Source organism: Pavona decussata, unplaced genomic scaffold, assembly GCF_977016875.1.
Source record: "Pavona decussata unplaced genomic scaffold, jaPavDecu1.1 SCAFFOLD_2134, whole genome shotgun sequence".
In the NCBI taxonomy this organism is placed as follows: Eukaryota; Metazoa; Cnidaria; class Anthozoa; order Scleractinia; family Agariciidae; genus Pavona; species Pavona decussata.
Window position 1 is genome coordinate 1 of NW_028146168.1, and position 25366 is coordinate 25366.

At 39.4% G+C, this 25366-nt stretch overlaps 1 protein-coding gene across 1 annotated transcript; it reads right to left on the minus strand.

Moving 5' to 3' along the window:
- Positions 1 to 11299: 11299 nt before the first annotated feature.
- Positions 11300 to 24242, minus strand: LOC146447488 (uncharacterized; the record flags this gene model as incomplete). Its single annotated transcript, XM_085102775.1, has 9 exons — positions 24152 to 24242; positions 19645 to 19989; positions 18859 to 19005; positions 18072 to 18194; positions 17618 to 17740; positions 17173 to 17295; positions 16761 to 16883; positions 16150 to 16272; positions 11300 to 11422 (listed from the first exon to the last, which is right to left on the minus strand). Coding segments are annotated over exons 2-9 (1210 nt in total), but the record flags the coding sequence as incomplete, so codon positions are not given.
- Between the last annotated feature and the right edge of the window lie 1124 nt (positions 24243 to 25366).

Consider the following 25366-nt stretch of genomic DNA (forward strand, 5'->3'; position numbering starts at 1 on the left):
GTATAAGCAATAATACGCATGAAATATTTATCTTTTCTAAAGATATAACTAGTTTTTTAAAAAACCACTTTTTCAGACAATCCTGGCCAAAAATTCCCGGGACAGTACACAAAATTGCATTGTCAGTTAACATTTTCATTCTGCATATCTTAAGCCAGTGTTCGACATTTTTATTAAGCTGTCTTTGCAATTTTTGGAAAGCCCCCTTCCCCCCAAACAATGTTGAGAGCAACTGGAATCATTCGGACTGTAGATAAACACAGCATGGTATCAACATTGCATGGGGGAGGGGGGGCCGAGGAACAGTTCGTGATGAATTTTGCAAATCGTCCCAGTATTTTTGGCCAGGATTGTCTGATTTTAGCGTTGCTTTAAAATTGGTAAATTATATCATTTTGAAGACAATTTGGAAGTTCCTTTTTTTTAAAATCAAGAGTGTTATTGCCATTTCCATCATCACCTCGCCTTAAAAAGTGAAAGTTCGAGTTACAGTCGCGAATATTGGAATAAGAGATGAGGAATGGATATTTTTATTCAGACGTCGATATGCGTGCGCGTAGTTATTTTGTAAAGTATGCACATAGAAACACTGACAGAGATAAAAATCTTTCGAAAACTGTAGGCAAATGGAGAGGGCATATCTTATCAGCGATGGTCCTTAGTTAGATGCAGTCCACCTGCCTGTTCCCAGAGAGGTTAGGAGCCGAGATGTTGGATGTAAAGACGAACACCTTTTTGCGACCTCCGACGCCCTCTTAGTTTTGCGTAAGGCAGGTGCCATTGACAACACCGACACAAATTTTAAAAGAATACGAGATGGCGCTTTTCCCACTATTGGAGACGAATATCACTTTAAGAGCAGAAACGTTTAATTCTTAGCGGTGGCTGTTTTACCAAATCGCGCGTATTGCGTGACCACTCAAAACAGATGCAATACGTCATCAAAACATTTGTCCGAACATTTCTCGCCTACATTTCTCACCACTAAAAAGTCATTTTGCGATGTTTGTTGGCACTTTATTACCTTTTGCAGCGTGTAAAGGCTTTCTTTACCATTTGATCGCCATACTGAAATGCTTTCCTAAATGCATTTCACAGAGTAAATCTATTTTCGAACATTTCTCACCCCATTACGTAAAAATAATTTCAAATTAGCTTAGATTTTTTATTGTGACACGGGTGAGAAATGTTGCCAAAGTACTAAGACGAACTTATGCTGTGATCAAAAGGGGTAGAATAGAAGGGGAAACAATCTTTCTTTCATTGGGAGAAAAGTTTACCTGGAAACAAGCCATTTTCTTCCCTGCAACACGATTGGAATGAGCGAGAAATGACCACGAGAACTGTTACGCATTGAAAAATAGCAAGTTCAATGTCACGCAGTGCGTGACTTACAGCTTAACTGGCTTTGAAGGGAGCGGACTTTGTATGAAGTGCAGTTATTTTCCCTTACGTTTGAGTGAAAAGCTACAACCACGTTAAAGAAATAATGTGACGATGTTACTTGAGGTTCTTACGCTACTAGTTGGTTCTATTGTCTTGAAGGGAAAGCACGACAATGGAACAAGAGCAATTCCCCCTACTATTTTGCTATTCTGGTGTGCGATGTTATCTATCACCGCAATAGGACTATCATCCAAAGCACTTAAAAGCGCCCGCGTAAATTTTTATACCAACAATTTGCTACACTAGTAACGTTCTAGCTGTAATTTCTTCCTCAAAATATCGGTTTATGAGGATACGTATGCTTTCCATGCAGTCTACGTAATGTACATCAGAGATCCCCCGCTAAGGACATACGGACACAGTTTGGCATTTTGGTGAGATCATGCTAAAGCTATTTGTGCCAAGATTACCCAACGGGTAAAGAGTCACTTTCTTGACTTGATTACTGCCCAAAGCAAAAATACGCACCATATGACGTGGTTGACCGCCAGTAACTTATATTCCAATGTTTCCACTTAGCAAATACGCACGGTCAGCCTTACGACAAGAACGCGCGGTGTAAGTCCTCTTTTCCATGACGAGTAAACAATGCGACCGTATGTAACCCTTGAGACTTGAAACAGCTTTAACCTCATGTATAAGCAATAATACGCATGAAATATTTATCTTTTCTAAAGATATAACTAGTTTTTTAAAAAACCACTTTTTCAGACAATCCTGGCCAAAAATTCCCGGGACAGTACACAAAATTGCATTGTCAGTTAACATTTTCATTCTGCATATCTTAAGCCAGTGTTCGACATTTTTATTAAGCTGTCTTTGCAATTTTTGGAAAGCCCCCTTCCCCCCAAACAATGTTGAGAGCAACTGGAATCATTCGGACTGTAGATAAACACAGCATGGTATCAACATTGCATGGGGGAGGGGGGGCCGAGGAACAGTTCGTGATGAATTTTGCAAATCGTCCCAGTATTTTTGGCCAGGATTGTCTGATTTTAGCGTTGCTTTAAAATTGGTAAATTATATCATTTTGAAGACAATTTGGAAGTTCCTTTTTTTTAAAATCAAGAGTGTTATTGCCATTTCCATCATCACCTCGCCTTAAAAAGTGAAAGTTCGAGTTACAGTCGCGAATATTGGAATAAGAGATGAGGAATGGATATTTTTATTCAGACGTCGATATGCGTGCGCGTAGTTATTTTGTAAAGTATGCACATAGAAACACTGACAGAGATAAAAATCTTTCGAAAACTGTAGGCAAATGGAGAGGGCATATCTTATCAGCGATGGTCCTTAGTTAGATGCAGTCCACCTGCCTGTTCCCAGAGAGGTTAGGAGCCGAGATGTTGGATGTAAAGACGAACACCTTTTTGCGACCTCCGACGCCCTCTTAGTTTTGCGTAAGGCAGGTGCCATTGACAACACCGACACAAATTTTAAAAGAATACGAGATGGCGCTTTTCCCACTATTGGAGACGAATATCACTTTAAGAGCAGAAACGTTTAATTCTTAGCGGTGGCTGTTTTACCAAATCGCGCGTATTGCGTGACCACTCAAAACAGATGCAATACGTCATCAAAACATTTGTCCGAACATTTCTCGCCTACATTTCTCACCACTAAAAAGTCATTTTGCGATGTTTGTTGGCACTTTATTACCTTTTGCAGCGTGTAAAGGCTTTCTTTACCATTTGATCGCCATACTGAAATGCTTTCCTAAATGCATTTCACAGAGTAAATCTATTTTCGAACATTTCTCACCCCATTACGTAAAAATAATTTCAAATTAGCTTAGATTTTTTATTGTGACACGGGTGAGAAATGTTGCCAAAGTACTAAGACGAACTTATGCTGTGATCAAAAGGGGTAGAATAGAAGGGGAAACAATCTTTCTTTCATTGGGAGAAAAGTTTACCTGGAAACAAGCCATTTTCTTCCCTGCAACACGATTGGAATGAGCGAGAAATGACCACGAGAACTGTTACGCATTGAAAAATAGCAAGTTCAATGTCACGCAGTGCGTGACTTACAGCTTAACTGGCTTTGAAGGGAGCGGACTTTGTATGAAGTGCAGTTATTTTCCCTTACGTTTGAGTGAAAAGCTACAACCACGTTAAAGAAATAATGTGACGATGTTACTTGAGGTTCTTACGCTACTAGTTGGTTCTATTGTCTTGAAGGGAAAGCACGACAATGGAACAAGAGCAATTCCCCCTACTATTTTGCTATTCTGGTGTGCGATGTTATCTATCACCGCAATAGGACTATCATCCAAAGCACTTAAAAGCGCCCGCGTAAATTTTTATACCAACAATTTGCTACACTAGTAACGTTCTAGCTGTAATTTCTTCCTCAAAATATCGGTTTATGAGGATACGTATGCTTTCCATGCAGTCTACGTAATGTACATCAGAGATCCCCCGCTAAGGACATACGGACACAGTTTGGCATTTTGGTGAGATCATGCTAAAGCTATTTGTGCCAAGATTACCCAACGGGTAAAGAGTCACTTTCTTGACTTGATTACTGCCCAAAGCAAAAATACGCACCATATGACGTGGTTGACCGCCAGTAACTTATATTCCAATGTTTCCACTTAGCAAATACGCACGGTCAGCCTTACGACAAGAACGCGCGGTGTAAGTCCTCTTTTCCATGACGAGTAAACAATGCGACCGTATGTAACCCTTGAGACTTGAAACAGCTTTAACCTCATGTATAAGCAATAATACGCATGAAATATTTATCTTTTCTAAAGATATAACTAGTTTTTTAAAAAACCACTTTTTCAGACAATCCTGGCCAAAAATTCCCGGGACAGTACACAAAATTGCATTGTCAGTTAACATTTTCATTCTGCATATCTTAAGCCAGTGTTCGACATTTTTATTAAGCTGTCTTTGCAATTTTTGGAAAGCCCCCTTCCCCCCAAACAATGTTGAGAGCAACTGGAATCATTCGGACTGTAGATAAACACAGCATGGTATCAACATTGCATGGGGGAGGGGGGGCCGAGGAACAGTTCGTGATGAATTTTGCAAATCGTCCCAGTATTTTTGGCCAGGATTGTCTGATTTTAGCGTTGCTTTAAAATTGGTAAATTATATCATTTTGAAGACAATTTGGAAGTTCCTTTTTTTTAAAATCAAGAGTGTTATTGCCATTTCCATCATCACCTCGCCTTAAAAAGTGAAAGTTCGAGTTACAGTCGCGAATATTGGAATAAGAGATGAGGAATGGATATTTTTATTCAGACGTCGATATGCGTGCGCGTAGTTATTTTGTAAAGTATGCACATAGAAACACTGACAGAGATAAAAATCTTTCGAAAACTGTAGGCAAATGGAGAGGGCATATCTTATCAGCGATGGTCCTTAGTTAGATGCAGTCCACCTGCCTGTTCCCAGAGAGGTTAGGAGCCGAGATGTTGGATGTAAAGACGAACACCTTTTTGCGACCTCCGACGCCCTCTTAGTTTTGCGTAAGGCAGGTGCCATTGACAACACCGACACAAATTTTAAAAGAATACGAGATGGCGCTTTTCCCACTATTGGAGACGAATATCACTTTAAGAGCAGAAACGTTTAATTCTTAGCGGTGGCTGTTTTACCAAATCGCGCGTATTGCGTGACCACTCAAAACAGATGCAATACGTCATCAAAACATTTGTCCGAACATTTCTCGCCTACATTTCTCACCACTAAAAAGTCATTTTGCGATGTTTGTTGGCACTTTATTACCTTTTGCAGCGTGTAAAGGCTTTCTTTACCATTTGATCGCCATACTGAAATGCTTTCCTAAATGCATTTCACAGAGTAAATCTATTTTCGAACATTTCTCACCCCATTACGTAAAAATAATTTCAAATTAGCTTAGATTTTTTATTGTGACACGGGTGAGAAATGTTGCCAAAGTACTAAGACGAACTTATGCTGTGATCAAAAGGGGTAGAATAGAAGGGGAAACAATCTTTCTTTCATTGGGAGAAAAGTTTACCTGGAAACAAGCCATTTTCTTCCCTGCAACACGATTGGAATGAGCGAGAAATGACCACGAGAACTGTTACGCATTGAAAAATAGCAAGTTCAATGTCACGCAGTGCGTGACTTACAGCTTAACTGGCTTTGAAGGGAGCGGACTTTGTATGAAGTGCAGTTATTTTCCCTTACGTTTGAGTGAAAAGCTACAACCACGTTAAAGAAATAATGTGACGATGTTACTTGAGGTTCTTACGCTACTAGTTGGTTCTATTGTCTTGAAGGGAAAGCACGACAATGGAACAAGAGCAATTCCCCCTACTATTTTGCTATTCTGGTGTGCGATGTTATCTATCACCGCAATAGGACTATCATCCAAAGCACTTAAAAGCGCCCGCGTAAATTTTTATACCAACAATTTGCTACACTAGTAACGTTCTAGCTGTAATTTCTTCCTCAAAATATCGGTTTATGAGGATACGTATGCTTTCCATGCAGTCTACGTAATGTACATCAGAGATCCCCCGCTAAGGACATACGGACACAGTTTGGCATTTTGGTGAGATCATGCTAAAGCTATTTGTGCCAAGATTACCCAACGGGTAAAGAGTCACTTTCTTGACTTGATTACTGCCCAAAGCAAAAATACGCACCATATGACGTGGTTGACCGCCAGTAACTTATATTCCAATGTTTCCACTTAGCAAATACGCACGGTCAGCCTTACGACAAGAACGCGCGGTGTAAGTCCTCTTTTCCATGACGAGTAAACAATGCGACCGTATGTAACCCTTGAGACTTGAAACAGCTTTAACCTCATGTATAAGCAATAATACGCATGAAATATTTATCTTTTCTAAAGATATAACTAGTTTTTTAAAAAACCACTTTTTCAGACAATCCTGGCCAAAAATTCCCGGGACAGTACACAAAATTGCATTGTCAGTTAACATTTTCATTCTGCATATCTTAAGCCAGTGTTCGACATTTTTATTAAGCTGTCTTTGCAATTTTTGGAAAGCCCCCTTCCCCCCAAACAATGTTGAGAGCAACTGGAATCATTCGGACTGTAGATAAACACAGCATGGTATCAACATTGCATGGGGGAGGGGGGGCCGAGGAACAGTTCGTGATGAATTTTGCAAATCGTCCCAGTATTTTTGGCCAGGATTGTCTGATTTTAGCGTTGCTTTAAAATTGGTAAATTATATCATTTTGAAGACAATTTGGAAGTTCCTTTTTTTTAAAATCAAGAGTGTTATTGCCATTTCCATCATCACCTCGCCTTAAAAAGTGAAAGTTCGAGTTACAGTCGCGAATATTGGAATAAGAGATGAGGAATGGATATTTTTATTCAGACGTCGATATGCGTGCGCGTAGTTATTTTGTAAAGTATGCACATAGAAACACTGACAGAGATAAAAATCTTTCGAAAACTGTAGGCAAATGGAGAGGGCATATCTTATCAGCGATGGTCCTTAGTTAGATGCAGTCCACCTGCCTGTTCCCAGAGAGGTTAGGAGCCGAGATGTTGGATGTAAAGACGAACACCTTTTTGCGACCTCCGACGCCCTCTTAGTTTTGCGTAAGGCAGGTGCCATTGACAACACCGACACAAATTTTAAAAGAATACGAGATGGCGCTTTTCCCACTATTGGAGACGAATATCACTTTAAGAGCAGAAACGTTTAATTCTTAGCGGTGGCTGTTTTACCAAATCGCGCGTATTGCGTGACCACTCAAAACAGATGCAATACGTCATCAAAACATTTGTCCGAACATTTCTCGCCTACATTTCTCACCACTAAAAAGTCATTTTGCGATGTTTGTTGGCACTTTATTACCTTTTGCAGCGTGTAAAGGCTTTCTTTACCATTTGATCGCCATACTGAAATGCTTTCCTAAATGCATTTCACAGAGTAAATCTATTTTCGAACATTTCTCACCCCATTACGTAAAAATAATTTCAAATTAGCTTAGATTTTTTATTGTGACACGGGTGAGAAATGTTGCCAAAGTACTAAGACGAACTTATGCTGTGATCAAAAGGGGTAGAATAGAAGGGGAAACAATCTTTCTTTCATTGGGAGAAAAGTTTACCTGGAAACAAGCCATTTTCTTCCCTGCAACACGATTGGAATGAGCGAGAAATGACCACGAGAACTGTTACGCATTGAAAAATAGCAAGTTCAATGTCACGCAGTGCGTGACTTACAGCTTAACTGGCTTTGAAGGGAGCGGACTTTGTATGAAGTGCAGTTATTTTCCCTTACGTTTGAGTGAAAAGCTACAACCACGTTAAAGAAATAATGTGACGATGTTACTTGAGGTTCTTACGCTACTAGTTGGTTCTATTGTCTTGAAGGGAAAGCACGACAATGGAACAAGAGCAATTCCCCCTACTATTTTGCTATTCTGGTGTGCGATGTTATCTATCACCGCAATAGGACTATCATCCAAAGCACTTAAAAGCGCCCGCGTAAATTTTTATACCAACAATTTGCTACACTAGTAACGTTCTAGCTGTAATTTCTTCCTCAAAATATCGGTTTATGAGGATACGTATGCTTTCCATGCAGTCTACGTAATGTACATCAGAGATCCCCCGCTAAGGACATACGGACACAGTTTGGCATTTTGGTGAGATCATGCTAAAGCTATTTGTGCCAAGATTACCCAACGGGTAAAGAGTCACTTTCTTGACTTGATTACTGCCCAAAGCAAAAATACGCACCATATGACGTGGTTGACCGCCAGTAACTTATATTCCAATGTTTCCACTTAGCAAATACGCACGGTCAGCCTTACGACAAGAACGCGCGGTGTAAGTCCTCTTTTCCATGACGAGTAAACAATGCGACCGTATGTAACCCTTGAGACTTGAAACAGCTTTAACCTCATGTATAAGCAATAATACGCATGAAATATTTATCTTTTCTAAAGATATAACTAGTTTTTTAAAAAACCACTTTTTCAGACAATCCTGGCCAAAAATTCCCGGGACAGTACACAAAATTGCATTGTCAGTTAACATTTTCATTCTGCATATCTTAAGCCAGTGTTCGACATTTTTATTAAGCTGTCTTTGCAATTTTTGGAAAGCCCCCTTCCCCCCAAACAATGTTGAGAGCAACTGGAATCATTCGGACTGTAGATAAACACAGCATGGTATCAACATTGCATGGGGGAGGGGGGGCCGAGGAACAGTTCGTGATGAATTTTGCAAATCGTCCCAGTATTTTTGGCCAGGATTGTCTGATTTTAGCGTTGCTTTAAAATTGGTAAATTATATCATTTTGAAGACAATTTGGAAGTTCCTTTTTTTAAAATCAAGAGTGTTATTGCCATTTCCATCATCACCTCGCCTTAAAAAGTGAAAGTTCGAGTTACAGTCGCGAATATTGGAATAAGAGATGAGGAATGGATATTTTTATTCAGACGTCGATATGCGTGCGCGTAGTTATTTTGTAAAGTATGCACATAGAAACACTGACAGAGATAAAAATCTTTCGAAAACTGTAGGCAAATGGAGAGGGCATATCTTATCAGCGATGGTCCTTAGTTAGATGCAGTCCACCTGCCTGTTCCCAGAGAGGTTAGGAGCCGAGATGTTGGATGTAAAGACGAACACCTTTTTGCGACCTCCGACGCCCTCTTAGTTTTGCGTAAGGCAGGTGCCATTGACAACACCGACACAAATTTTAAAAGAATACGAGATGGCGCTTTTCCCACTATTGGAGACGAATATCACTTTAAGAGCAGAAACGTTTAATTCTTAGCGGTGGCTGTTTTACCAAATCGCGCGTATTGCGTGACCACTCAAAACAGATGCAATACGTCATCAAAACATTTGTCCGAACATTTCTCGCCTACATTTCTCACCACTAAAAAGTCATTTTGCGATGTTTGTTGGCACTTTATTACCTTTTGCAGCGTGTAAAGGCTTTCTTTACCATTTGATCGCCATACTGAAATGCTTTCCTAAATGCATTTCACAGAGTAAATCTATTTTCGAACATTTCTCACCCCATTACGTAAAAATAATTTCAAATTAGCTTAGATTTTTTATTGTGACACGGGTGAGAAATGTTGCCAAAGTACTAAGACGAACTTATGCTGTGATCAAAAGGGGTAGAATAGAAGGGGAAACAATCTTTCTTTCATTGGGAGAAAAGTTTACCTGGAAACAAGCCATTTTCTTCCCTGCAACACGATTGGAATGAGCGAGAAATGACCACGAGAACTGTTACGCATTGAAAAATAGCAAGTTCAATGTCACGCAGTGCGTGACTTACAGCTTAACTGGCTTTGAAGGGAGCGGACTTTGTATGAAGTGCAGTTATTTTCCCTTACGTTTGAGTGAAAAGCTACAACCACGTTAAAGAAATAATGTGACGATGTTACTTGAGGTTCTTACGCTACTAGTTGGTTCTATTGTCTTGAAGGGAAAGCACGACAATGGAACAAGAGCAATTCCCCCTACTATTTTGCTATTCTGGTGTGCGATGTTATCTATCACCGCAATAGGACTATCATCCAAAGCACTTAAAAGCGCCCGCGTAAATTTTTATACCAACAATTTGCTACACTAGTAACGTTCTAGCTGTAATTTCTTCCTCAAAATATCGGTTTATGAGGATACGTATGCTTTCCATGCAGTCTACGTAATGTACATCAGAGATCCCCCGCTAAGGACATACGGACACAGTTTGGCATTTTGGTGAGATCATGCTAAAGCTATTTGTGCCAAGATTACCCAACGGGTAAAGAGTCACTTTCTTGACTTGATTACTGCCCAAAGCAAAAATACGCACCATATGACGTGGTTGACCGCCAGTAACTTATATTCCAATGTTTCCACTTAGCAAATACGCACGGTCAGCCTTACGACAAGAACGCGCGGTGTAAGTCCTCTTTTCCATGACGAGTAAACAATGCGACCGTATGTAACCCTTGAGACTTGAAACAGCTTTAACCTCATGTATAAGCAATAATACGCATGAAATATTTATCTTTTCTAAAGATATAACTAGTTTTTTAAAAAACCACTTTTTCAGACAATCCTGGCCAAAAATTCCCGGGACAGTACACAAAATTGCATTGTCAGTTAACATTTTCATTCTGCATATCTTAAGCCAGTGTTCGACATTTTTATTAAGCTGTCTTTGCAATTTTTGGAAAGCCCCCTTCCCCCCAAACAATGTTGAGAGCAACTGGAATCATTCGGACTGTAGATAAACACAGCATGGTATCAACATTGCATGGGGGAGGGGGGGCCGAGGAACAGTTCGTGATGAATTTTGCAAATCGTCCCAGTATTTTTGGCCAGGATTGTAGCCTCCCTGTGCAAAGCGGGCGGTTATACACAGGTAACCTACAAAAAAGAGAATTAAATAGTCCCAGTGTTAGAATAATTGTACTAAGTGTACAGTGTTACGTACAATTAACAAGCAAGATGGCAAGAAGGCTTCCATTTATTACGACTAGGCCAATTGCGGGGGGGGGGGCAAAATTACAGGTGACGGGGTGGGGGGGGGTTAGAAGTATATAATATCATGTCGGGTTACATAGTTTGGAACATTTTTGACGCAAGGTCTGAGCAAACACTTGGAAGCTTGTTGTAAAAATTTGCCGACTTTTCCCTACCCCCCACCCCCCACCCCCTTAAGTTGCGAAAATGACAAGTGTTTCTGTAATGTTAAGGTCGCACGATTTCTAAGATTAGAATCGGCGAGCTATCACATTGGCAGTGTAATCATTTTAGGGAATCAGCAAAGAAAGGGTTTCATCAATTCCTATGACTCGCCTTTTTGAATTGTTTAGTGCGTCATTGTTAACGATAATCGAGCGAACTCAAAGTGACAGCTTATACCAACCTTGGCAGGTTTTACCATCGCCAGAGTATATACCGTTGCATGTACAGCGATAAGACCCAGGAGTATTGGTGCAGATGGCATTGGCAACACAAACGGGAGAAGAGGCGGTGCACTCGTCAATGTCTGAGTAGAAAACAACGACATCAAAACAACAATTAATGATGTATTTTATATATTAATTATATTATTTATTAATGATATATTAATGTAAATTTTGTTAGTGTATTGAAATAACACAACAACTAAGTAGTTCTAACAGGTCCATTCACTCGCAAATTAAGGTAATTTTTACATGAATGGCCCGTTTTTTACCATCTCATGGAAACGAAGATGATGAAAAACAAAATGGTATCTTATTTCCCTACTTTGAACCAAACAGAGAGACGAGGGAGTAAACTGGCGGAAGAGCAACTGCAGCGTCAGAGCTCAGGTGGTAGAGGAATTTTGATGAAATCCAGAGAATGTGGGGTCGATCCTCCCTCATATCAAAGATTTTTACTTTGCTTCTGTCATAGTACGGACCTATGTTCATGGCCGTAAAGGGCCTGGTCCGAGCGCATTAGTATTCCATGTGTTCCAAGATGGCTGCTCGTTGTATTCCGAGCACTACTGCGAGTTTGTGTCAATAAACCCACAGTTCAGTTTATTACATGGTGTCAGAAAGTGGGATATATTCAAGAAGAAATTCACAAGGAACGTTTCAAGTCGAACGAACCAGGTATTTGCCGAATTCTGATCGCTCGACATTCAATTTTTAAGTTCCAAACTCAACTCGCTCGATATTCAACATCAAAGTTTCAAATTTCAAGTTGCTATCAGTTCAAGTACTGGCTTCCAGTCACTACATCATACAAGTGCTACGTCTTAAACAATAACCATGGATAAATTTACAGCCCCTTCAATGGATTGGGCAACTCCTGGAGATCTTCACAAGAGATTCAAACTGTTCAAGCAGAAATGTAATCTTGTTTTTGACGGGCCGCTTTCAAACAAGCCGGAAGATAAGAAGGCAAGATTCCTTTTACTTTGGGCCGGTGACAAAGGCCTAGAAATTTACAACACTGCATCATGGGCCAGTGAGGATGACAAGCTGAAGCTTGATCCAATCTTTGGAAAATTGGAGGCATACACAAAACCTCAAAGTAATCAAATCCTGTCAAGGTACCAGTTAAGATGCCTAAAGCAAGAGGACATGCCTTTAGAAGAATTCCTAACTAAAGCACGCATCCTTATCGATGATAGCGGATACGACACTGCATTCAAGGAAGAAACACTTCGAGACACGTTGGTTTTTGTGGTGAAATCGGATAAAGTCAGGAAGGATGCCATCTCTAAAGGAAATTCGCTAACTTTTCAGCAAGTCTAGGATCTTGCCAAAACTGACGAAAGCACCAGGGCACAGATGCAAGCAATTAAACAGGGAGATCAAAGCTCTGAGTTACATGCTGTTAGGAGCAAAAAGAAGGCAAATACCCTGATAGCCTCAAAACAACCGAGTAGCACAAAGATGACTCGTTCAAGCAATACTTTCAAGCCCCATGGTTCATCTACTAGTAAACCAAAGTTCAAATTCAAGTACAGTGGCTGCTTTAGATGTGGAAATAAGCATGACGTTGATGCCACATGCCCGGCAATCCATGCCAAGTGCCAGTACTGCAAGAAAGTGGGGCACTTTCAGAAGGTCTGCATGAAAAAGCGCCTCAAACAAGTGAATGAAATTGTACAAAGTCCAGATTACAGCGGTCAGGACATCCATCTGCATGATGATGGAGAAGACGAAACCAGTGATTCTTGTGATTCCTCAAGTGACAGTGACTCATGTACGTTTAACACACCTTTTGGTCGCTACCGTTTTAAGCGTTTACCATTTGGTGTGGTCGTGTCCCAGGACATTTTCCAGCGAAAGTTAGATGACATCTACAGAAACATTCCCAATGTTACTGGGATAGCTGATGACATCATCATTTATGGCTCTACGGAAGAGGAGCATGACCAAGCGTTTGTCAACATGCTTGAAGCCACTCGCGCAAACAATGTGAGCCTCAACTCTGCAAAACTACAGTTTAAGCAACCGAGTGTCAACTTTTATGGTCACACATTGACACAAGAAGGCATTTGTCCTGCAGCAGACAAGTTGGAGGCTATCAAGAACATTTCTGCACCGTCTAATACCAAAGAGCTTCTATCTCTACTGGGACTGATTACATACCTCAACCGTTTCTCAGCCAAGATCGCAGAGCTTACAGCACCCCTGCGTGAGCTTACAAAGAAGAACATCCACTTCAGATGGGAGCTGCACCATCAAACTGCGCTGGATAAGATCAAGAAGGAACTCTGCTCAGCTCAGGTTCTATCCTACTACGACTCTTATCCAGCAACGACAACCATTCTTCAGTGTAATGCTAGCCAAGAAGGATTAGGAGCCTGGATAAGACAAGTTGATGCCGATGGCAACGAAAGGATCGTTGCTATGGCGTCGAGATCGCTTACTGATGCTGAGTCCAGGTACTCCAACATCGAACGAGAATGCTTGGCTGTGATGTTCGGTCTCGAGAAATTTGAGTACTACTTATTAGGGAGACATACCCTGGTTGAAACTGACCACTCACCACTCGAACAGATCTTCAAGAAGAATATTGCAGAAGCACCAGCACGATTGCAAAGACTGCTGCTTCGATGCATGAGATTTGATGTGGAAGTCAGGTACAGGCGCGGTGAAACCATCCCTGTTGCCGATGCATTGTCACGGGTATGCTTCAAGAAGGGTATACATGAACTGGGAAGTCAAGAAAGTGAAAGCTGTGCTCCTGGCTACAGTATCCATTTCGTCACAGACAAGTCGTGCCCTATTAGCATGGACTCAGTGAAGTCTGCAATAAGAAAGAACCCAACTTTGTACTTGTTGAGGGACACCATTTACAATGGATGGCCAAGTTATAGGAAGCAGTGTCCAGAGCAACTATGGGACTACTGGAACTTTAGGTGTGACTTACTCCTGGAAGATGGCTTGATACTCAAAGGAGACAGAGTAGTTATACCAGAGTCTCTTCGGGCTCAAGTGTTGGAGTCAACACACTGGTCATCAAGGAGAAACTAAATGTTTGCTTTTAGCCAGACAATCAGTATTCCGGCCTGGCATTACAAGTGACATTCGCCAAATAGTGAAAAACTGTGAATTATGCAACAAATACCAACCAGCGCAACCAAAACTTCCAGCCATGCAGCCTGATTTACCGACAAGACCATGGGAAAAGCTTGGGTCGGATATCTTCCAGTTCAACGGATCAAAGTACCTGATTATCGTTGACTATTACTCGAGGTTCCCTGTCATCAGACCGCTGAAAGACATGTCTGCAGCAACTATCTCCAATCACTTTACCAGCGTTCTTGCCGAATATGGTCTACCGTCCATGATAACCGCCGACTTTGGGGGCCAATACGTCAGCGAGGAGTTTACGAAGAAATGCGAGCAGAGTGGTATTACTTTAACCTTCAGCTCACCATACCACCACCAGACAAACAGCATTGCAGAAAAGAGTGTTGGCACTTGCAAGTCCCTTTGGAAGAAAGCAATAGAGTGTAAGCAGTGTCTAGACACCGCCCTCTGGATGTACAGAATAACTCCTCTGGATGATCAACTTCCGTCGCCTTATGAGCTTCTTTATGGACGCAAACCCAGGTCACTTCTACCAAACAGCAAGTCTGCTCTCCAATCAAAACATCCCAACAACGATGAGCACCAAGAAGCTAACCTGCGAAAACAAACAAGGCAAGCAGATTACTACAACAGAAGGGCCAGCCGCGACAAACGAGTTCTTGACACCTCAGAACCAGTGTATATATGGAACTCGCACAAGCATATTTGGGAACCAGGCAAGATATTCAGCCATCCACATCCTAACCGTGAGCCGAGAACGTATATCGTCGAAAAGAACGGCAAACTTTACCAGAGAACAAGAGAGCACTTGCGGCCACGGGGCACTAACAAGGTTCCACCTACACAGACGAAGGAATGCCATTCATCACCACCCCCCTCTAGTGTACTACCCGAATCAGTGTTGGATCTCCCAACTGAACCACCTGCTACTGAGTAATGCGGACAGTGACCCCGATCTAGTTACCCCAGCTTCACAACCAAAGGTCACTGTCGTAGCACCTTCACCAGTCAAGGATCCAAAACCAGGGAATCCACCTCAGCCAAGGCCAGGAACTGAAGTCATTGTCGTGAAGGGAGGAAAACTTTCATATCAGCCAAGAAGCCAGGTGACAAGGTCAGGACGGATGACTCAGGTGCCAGTCAAGTTCAAGGATTAAGACTTCATTTGAAGTGACATTAAACAGTAATCGTGACAGTTAGTAGTTATATTTCTAGAGCAAACCTGCTCTTAACTGTTCCTGTTATTTTGACATTATCTGTCATCTTCCGCGTTAAAAAACATTGGACAGCCGTTGTTCATATTAATTCGTCGGACACATATGCCTATTCAGCAGGCATTTATTATGTTGTTTTGTTAGAGGGGGATGTCATAGTACGGACCTATGTTCATGACCGTAAAAGGCCTGGTCCGAGCGCATTAGTATTCCATGTGTTCCAAGATGGCTGCTCGTTGTATTCCGAGCACTACTGCGAGTTTGTGTCAATAAACCCACAGTTCAATTTATTACAGCTTCTTCTGGTCTCCCATCTACTGAATAGTGCCCAAACTTAGTATAAGAAAATTCATGGGTTTACTTTAGCACTCTAACTACAGAGTAAATTTTCTAACCCATCATTTGTGTCATTAGTGAATTGTCTAGTAAGTTATTGGAAACGATGATCGAGCAAGCGTAAAGTGAAACCCTAAACCTACCTGTGCAAGTTTTCCCATCGCCAGAATATCCACCCTTGCATGCACAACGATAAGACCCACGAGTATTGGTGCAGATGGCATTGACATCACAAACGGAAGAAGAGGCAGTGCACTCGTCAATGTCTGGGAAGGAGACAACGATGAAAACATAACGTGAAAAAAGAAAAACAATTAAAGTTTGTTTTAGTCTTTGGTCACAAACGAAACATAAGCAAGTAAAAATGATCTTTTGTAAGTGTTTTGAAATAAGACAACAATTAAGTAGTCTTAATAGGCTCATTCACACGGGCCTAAAAGTCATTTTCACAGAAATAGCACGTTTTGTCAAGGAAACGAAGGTATTAGATAATGGTATTTAATTATCTCCTCAGGGCGAAACAATGAGAGGAGAGAGTAAACTGGTGGAGTAACTACTCTAGCCTCAAAGATCAGTCGATAGAGAAATAGTTAACCAAATCCAGAGGAAGTGGGTTCGATTCCCGTCCACTTTAGCACTCAAATACGCACTACAGAGTTAATTTTCTAATCCATCATTTGCGTCATTAGTGAATTGTCTAGTGAGTTATTGGAAACGATAATCAAGCAAGCGTAAAATTAAACGGTAAACCAACCTTTGCAAGTTTTACCATCGCCAGAAAATCCACCCTTGCATGCACAACGATAAGAACCACGAGTGTTGGTGCAGGTGGCATTGACATCACAAAGGGACGGAGTGGCAGTGCACTCGTCAATGTCTGAGTAGAAGACAACGATGAAAAACAAATATCATTATTGTTTATGTAATGTTAAGGTCGTACGATTTCTAAGTTTAGAATCGGGGAGCTAACACATTAACAGTGTAATCATTTTAGGGAATCAGCAAAGAAAAGGTTTCATCAATCCCCATGACTCGTCTTTTTGAATTGTTTAGTGCGTCGTTGTTAACGATAATAATAATAATAATAATAATAATAATAATAATAATAATAATAATAATAATAATAATAATAATCTAGCGGACGCAAAGTGAAACCCTAAACCTACCTTTGCATGTTTTACCATCGCCAGAAAATCCACCCTTGCATGCACAACGATAAGATCCACGAGTATTGGTGCAGATAGCATTGACGTCACAAACGGCAGAAGAGGCAGTGCACTCGTCAATGTCTGAGTAGAAGACAACGATGAAAAACAAATATTATTGTTTATGTAATGTTAAGGTCGTACGATTTCTAAGTTTAGAATCGGGGAGCTAACACATTAACAGTGTAATCATTTTAGGGAATCAGCAAAGAAAAGGTTTCATCAATCCCCATGACTCGTCTTTTTGAATTGTTTAGTGCGTCGTTGTTAACGATAATAATAATAATAATAATAATAATAATAATAATAATAATGATAATAATAATAATAATAATAATAATAATAATAATAATAATAATAATAATAATAATAATCTAGCGGACGCAAAGTGAAACCCTAAACCTACCTTTGCATGTTTTACCATCGCCAGAAAATCCACCCTTGCATGCACAACGATAAGATCCACGAGTATTGGTGCAGATAGCATTGACGTCACAAACGGCAGAAGAGGCAGTGCACTCGTCAATGTCTGAGTAGAAGACAACGATGAAAAACAAATATCATTATTGTTTATGTAATGTTAAGGTCGTACGATTTCTAAGTTTAGAATCGGGGAGCTAACACATTAACAGTGTAATCATTTTAGGGAATCAGCAAAGAAAAGGTTTCATCAATCCCCATGACTCGTCTTTTTGAATTGTTTAGTGCGTCGTTGGTAACGATAATAATAATAATAATAATAATAAAAATAATAATAATAATAATAATAATAATAATAATGATAATAATAATAATAATAATAATGATAATAATAATAATAATAATAATCTAGCGGACGCTAAGTGAAACCCTAAACCTACCTTTGCATGTTTTACCATCGCCAGAAAATCCACCCTTGCATGCACAACGATAAGATCCACGAGTATTGGTGCAGATAGCATTGACGTCACAAACGGCAGAAGAGGCAGTGCACTCGTCAATGTCTGAGTAGAAGACAACGATGAAAAACCAAATATTAAAGTTTTTGTCTTCGGTTGCAAACCAAACATGCATGCAAATGAAAATGAAGTTTTGTAAGTGTATTGAAATAACACAACAATTAAGTAGTTTTAAAAGGTCAATTTACGAGCGCATAAAAGTCATTTTCACATGAATGGCCTGTTTTGTACCATCCCATGAGAAACGTAGAGATTAGGTAAAACAAAATGGTATTTTATTTACCACCTTAGGGCCAAACAGACAGAGGAGAAAGTAAACTGGTGGTGCAGTCGGTAGAGAAATGGTTGATCAAATCCTGAGGACGTGGGTTCGATTCCCACCCAGGTCGCAGATTTTTTCTTTGCCTCGTGTGGTCTCCCATTTTCTGAATAGTGCTCACACTCAATAGGAAATTTCAAGGGTTCACTTTAGCACTCTAACACACGCTACAGAGTTTAAATTTTTATCCATTTTTTTGTGTCAAGCGCAAAAAATTATTTTTCCAGGCAAGGCCTTACTAGTTGACTCACTGACTCTGTTTGAACTATTTCTTTGTGCCTTTCTCTAGCTCTCGCTCGTACACGCGCCCACTCACATACTCACCAACCAACCAACTGACCAACAAACCAGTTAACTAACCAAAAACAAACTATCAAAAGCTGAACTTACCCTCTGTCTTCATGTTACAGTGAGCAAGTACAGATCTGCCAGATTTTATAGTAGAAAACCAGTATTTGCCGCTGACCACTTCTCCTTCACTTGCTTTAATCTGTTTACATGTTTCAGCTGGCAGCTCAGGAATGGAACCGAGGGGAACTGGATAGGAAAATAAGCCAATGACAAGAATGAAGAGCCATTGTGTATTCTTTGATATACCAAAAGTTGTACTGAACTGTAATTTCCTAGTGTCCTGATGGTATTGCACAGTAATAGAAAATAATCTACAATATTGGAGTTCTGAATTTTCCCCAAACTTCACAAAGTTGACAAAATTGACCAAAACGTAGTCATAACCAATAGAGGAAGCCTAAAATCATCTCAAAGCATGAGAGTCACCGAAGAAGAGAGTTATTTTTATTCATTGAAAACAGGAATATTTCAATTTATGAAAACATGCCCTTTAAAATTTGATTACCGTAGTATAACATAAAATTTAATGAACACTGGCCTATCATACCAGGTTGTTCCGACTTAAATTTTTGAAAAAGGCTCCAAGTCTTGAAGCCCTTGTTAGGATATAAACAAAATTATAAACATTCAAATTCTACGCGATTAGAATCGCCTCCTAACTCCTTCCTTGCTCCGCCTTTCTAGATAGCGTTACGACAACACAATTAGTATCTTCTGGATCTGGTAGATCGAAAAATTTTGGCTAAATAGAAAGCGCCTCTTGTCTGAGGTATAAATACTCTTTTTATGGTCTCTTATTTATTTTTGTTTTCTGCACCATCTTACCTCTTTTCATGTCTCGTCTGTAATAATAACTATCAGGATCAGGAACGAAATCCTCGGGTCTTGCGGCTTCCTTTGTTCTATCATTAAATTCACACATGCCAACGGACATGACAAAATTAATGCTTTGGCATCTGTCTTCCTGTCGGCAGACAAGCGCACACTCAAGTCCGAGTTTTGCCATCATCGTCTTATAGGTGTGACGGTTTAGTCTCCACCCCGAGACAGATTTCTCAGATCCAACGGGAGTACATTGGCTATCTGTTCGGCGGAACATTTGGCTGAGGAAAAGCAGAACTGCGATGTGGAAGACTTTTCTTTCGTCCATTTTGATCAAAAGTGACTCTGCTGTTGGTAAACAGATGTGAGACATTTAAAGTTGATTTTCCTCGCGGTCATTCATAGATCCTCAAAAAAAAAAATCATGAAACAAACGCTATTAGAACAACAATAAAAACAAACAATATGGCATATAACACCATTTTGTACAATGTGGCTATCCACTTTGTTTTCTCATTAACTCTATTGTGTTGTGACGTTCTCGTTGCCGTCGCCGTAGTAGCTTCTTAAACTCTCTGATATTGTCTGCAGACCTTGATGATTCATGTAAAGAAAGCTGTCAAATGACCTCTTTCGCACAGAACTCCCCTCCTCACATCCCGCCTTATTGTTCAAAACATGGCAACGCTGTTCAAACATCACCATCGTAGACTCAATACTCGTCAGGTATTCTGCATTGTTATTCAACACATTGTAACACTGCACAAGTGCACTGAATATACGTCGTCCGTAGTCAACAGACATCCTTTGCAAATAAATTGTGCTTTGCTATCAATTTGATTATGAAAATTAGGGGTAGAATCATATTTACAACGTTTATTCGGTGTCCTCATGACACCATCATCAGGTCAAAATATAATGTTCAACAGATAACAAGAATATTAATGTTCAAGTTCAAGTTCAAGTCTCTTGAGGCTAGGTGAAGAGTTTTTCTTTTATCGAGTCACTTTGTGTCAATGTGTTGAATAATTGAACAATTATCCTACTCAGTCTTGCAGAACACCCCCAAATTTTAGCCAACTCGGCCTACGGCCTCTTCGGCTAAGTATCAGCCGATTTTCTGTGCGAGTTCGCAGGATAATTGTTAAATATACGTAATCTCTTGTGTCGCGGAGAAGAATGTAACAAATAAAAACTAACTCCAGCTTTTCTGCCCAAACAATGCTTTGTTATCAGTATGTTGAATAATTAAGCAATTACCCTACTCAATAACCCTTGAATTTAGCCAATTCAGCCTAAGGCTTCTTCGGCCAACTATCTGGCGATATTCCATACCATTTGGCAGGATAATTGTTGAATGTGGAGTTCCGCCCTTGGGTCTGCTCATTGCCATAGTCATTCAAAGGCAATGGTTTTGAGGCCTGACAAACTCCTTTGTTGTATATTTTTGTTATCTGTGTTTGGCCTTGACGATGCACAAACCACAATAGATCTTGTGAAATGCGTTGGAGCAACTGACCAATAGAAAGATTTCTGTTAAGATGTTTGACTGTAGTTTGACAATTAAAACAAAGGACTGTGCACGGTCGCGACCCTTCTAACATAAATTGCGGCACCATTGTTTTCATGGTAAGGTTTCATAACCAGTCCCCCGATAAACTATGTCATTGACGAAGCCTCCACATCAAAGTCAGAACAGTTTACGTGTGTGACTTATGCAGGTATTCGCTCAGTATTATGTGGTATGAGAATGATGGAATATTGGTACAAAACTGTTTTATACCTTAGTGAGGACTATGCTTCCAAAATGATCAACGACTTGTGGATTACAAACTGAACTGATTGCTCATCAACCTGGGCTCCTGTTAAGAGTTAACCCCAGTCGTTCTATCTTCAGCCATTGTGTTCATAGAATATTTTTCAGATCGAAGACAAAACCCAAATAATACACATTACTTTATTATGCAAATCGCCAAATGTATGACGAATAAAAAAACATATAAACAAACTACTGAACTTTCTAAACTTGGGCAAAAGAGGGCGTTCAATTGTATTTATCCGGAGTAAAATGTCAATTATTTCTGACGAGACACACCCATAATCAAGCTGGCCCCACATATGAATAATACTTGAACCTTTTCCCCTTGTTCATTGCTGATTTAACGACGGCAAAACCCAACACGAACACAACTCTCATTTGGGTAGAATGGTTTAACACTTGCTGAGATCCTTAAGAAACAGGCCAGAAATATTCACTTTTAAAGTTAACAACTCAGGATATTGAAGTCAAAATGCCGCAACCGGTTTCTTGCACAAACGGCTCATTTCCAAAAAACAACTTCTGTTGGAAATGACGGATCTATAAAAAGTTTGAATACGAAAGGAAATGAAATAAATTTAACTTCCAAACGCCAAATGTAGTTTGATGTTCTCCATGAAGTAGGTTACTTGGGAAAAGACAAAAGGAGTGAGAAAACAAATGTTTTCACATATTTTAAGGAAGGTTGCCTGATGCTTTAATTCAGGGAATTTCTAAATTGTTGCAGATAATTGTAATGGCGACTAACTCAATATAAGATGCGATCTTATTCCTAACTAAGCGTCATACGGGAAAATCCATCATCTATTCCACACAACTCATTCAAAACAACTAACACCGAAAATTGAATCGAATTTAATCGGTTAAATTAGGCTTGAGAAATCTTGACTCAAAGACCACTTTTAAGAAAATGTCATTAAAGTTAGGAGAATGGTATCTTAGCGTTGTTCTGGACAATTTGTCGTCAAAAATGTTTTGAAAAGGGTAGCAGAAATGCTATTTTCGCTGGTATTGTAACCAGATCTGCCACGCATCCCTCTAGATTACATAAGAATTGAAAATATCCCGAAAAAAAGTCAAAATGATTGACTTTCAATTCCACAGAACATACACGCACACAACAACGCTTTTAGGGGCAATTTCAAGTGAAACTTTGCCTTACGGCGTACGGTCTTGCGAACAAAATCAAAAACTATGTAAAAGTAAAGAATTAAACTAAATTACTCCACTTATAAATCCACTTGAATCATCATAAAAGAAAACTCTCTCTCTCTATAAAAAAAAAACAAACAAACAAAAACAAAACACAACACAATCATATATCAAACCGATATCCACTACGAAATAGGGCAATAAAAGTTTATACCTTCCGATATTTATTCCTGTCCGGATATGGATCTCAAGGCAGTGCGTTTATTAACTCGTTGCTCGCTTAGAATTAGCAGAGAAGTGCCCTGTTATCCAGTTAACATCCACTGAAGCACACAAAAAAAAACACCTGTTTCTTAAATATCTTCCTTAAATGCAAATTAAAGTATAGTTCATAAGAGTTAGGTTTCGGATATGGAAAGACTGGCAACCTGCTCTCCAAAACAAGTGTTTGCTAATAAGTGATATTGACGTACTTGACGTAATTTATGTATTTCTGCTACGTTAATATATCACAAAATATTTTGGGTTGGAATTCTTTATGATAGTTTTTCCCGTTGAATCACGCGCATGATAGCTGATGATAGCTCTTCGGTCAGCTGTTCTCTCCGTCAGCGCTCTCCAGATTTATTTTCAGTTAGTTCTTCCAACAATTGAAGGAAAACGGAGCAGGCTTCCGCTTTCTTTCGCCGCGAAAAATTCATCCATGCGAAGTTTTGTAACTTAACGCGTCGTCATGTTTGCAGTGTTTACATTCGGTAGGTTCCTGACGCTAATGGCTTACACCAAACTATCGTCGTTCGGGGATCACGAGTTTCGTTGAGCCGTTTGACCACCCGCTAGATAGTTTCCTTACTCAATTTCTGAAATGCTGCAGATGATTGTAATGGTGACTGACTCAAATTAACACGGAAAGACAAAGAAGCGCTCTATTTCCTTATTATGCGTCACACGGGAAAAGCCATCACCTATTTCACACAACTCATTCAAAACAACTAACATCGAAAATTTAACCGAATTTAATGGTCTAATAATCTCTGGGAAATCATTTCTCAAAAACCGTTTTGAGGAAAACGTCGTAGAAGTTATAAGAATGGTATCTAAGCGTTGTACTGAACATTTCGTGGTCAAAAATGTTTTAAAAGGGGGCGGCAGAAATGCTTTTTTTTTGTCGGCATTGTAACCAAATATGCCTCGTTTCTCTCTTGATTACAAGAGAACGAAAATATTCCGAAAAAATGTCGAAAAGTTTAACTTTCAAATTCAAAGAACAAACACACACAAAAAGCTTTTTCAGGCAATCTCAGGGAAATCTCTGCCTTACGGCGGTTAGCTCCGGCGAGAACAAAAAATGTGTAAAAATAAAGGTCTAAGAAATTTTTCTTAATATGTGAAGCTAATTAAAATAAATTACTTCTCTTATAAACAGGAAGGCATTAAATCATAATAATTGTAAACCAAAAATAATTTTTAGTTAATTTTATGTATTTTTATATATAAAGTCGATGGTAACAATGAAGAGTGCAATAAAAGTTTTTATACCTTCTGATATTTATTCCTGTCCGGATGTGAATCTCAAGGCAGTGCGTTCATTAACTCGTTGCTCGATTAAAATTAGCAGAGAAGTGCCCTGTTATCCAGGTAACATCCACTGAAGCACACAAAAAACACCTGTTTCCTAAGTATCTCCCTTAAATTCAAATTAAAGTATAGTTCATGAGAGTTAGGTTTCGCAAATGGAAAGACTGGCGACCTGCTTTCCAAAACAAGCGTTTGCTAATGAGTGATGTTGACGCACTTAACGTAATTTATGTATTTCTGCTACGTTTATATATCACAAAAGATTTTGTCTTTCATAAATGCGCAATTATAAAACATGAACACAAAAATTCATTTTAATGGAGTATCATTATAAAACACGGAAACAAAAATTCATTTTAATGGGGCATCTAAGTCGCGTTCGTGGTGTAAATTGCAATATGTTGACTATAGTCATCAAACCTCAATTGTATATACAATTAAGGGAAATTGTAGAATATTTAATTATAAATGAGCGCTTCAATCAATGTTTGTTTCTCGAGCATGTATCTTGCATTTAAATTCTACAATTGGGGTCTTGATAGTAGAAGGCAAGTGAAAAGTTTAAAGAAAACGACAAAACCTTTAAGTTTACAAAACATGTTTCGACAGTGACTTCTGTCATCTTCAGTTAGTTAATGTTTAAAGTGTTGGAAGTTTCCTTTTCATTTTGTCACCGTTTATCATAATTAGCATTTTTGTCTACTTATTATAAAATTCAACTTCCAACGCTTTGTACATTAACTAACTCAAGAAGACAGAAGTCTCTGTCCAAACATGTTTTGTAATCGTTTTCTTTAAACCTTTAATTTTAACAATTGCTTTCATCTGCTTTACAAAACTATTCCGAGATCATAATCACTCACACTAAATCATAATCAATCCCATTTCAACATATGATCAAAGTTATTTTTTCATCAGTTTTTAAGCAACAGTTGTTACCATAGCAACGGTAGCGCAAAGCCTCTCATTTACACATTTTCCATTATCTCGAAATCTACTTAGATCCTTTACGCCAAACTCTAGGGATTTAAACGACTCAGTCTTGACAACTTGCAGGCAAAATTAGAAAAAAATACGTGTGAGCGTTTTCAAGCAAATGATGAATCATTTTTTAAGGGGTGATTTTGTTTATTCCCGCATTTTTTACTAATATCTCTGGAAAACTAAAAGTTGTCA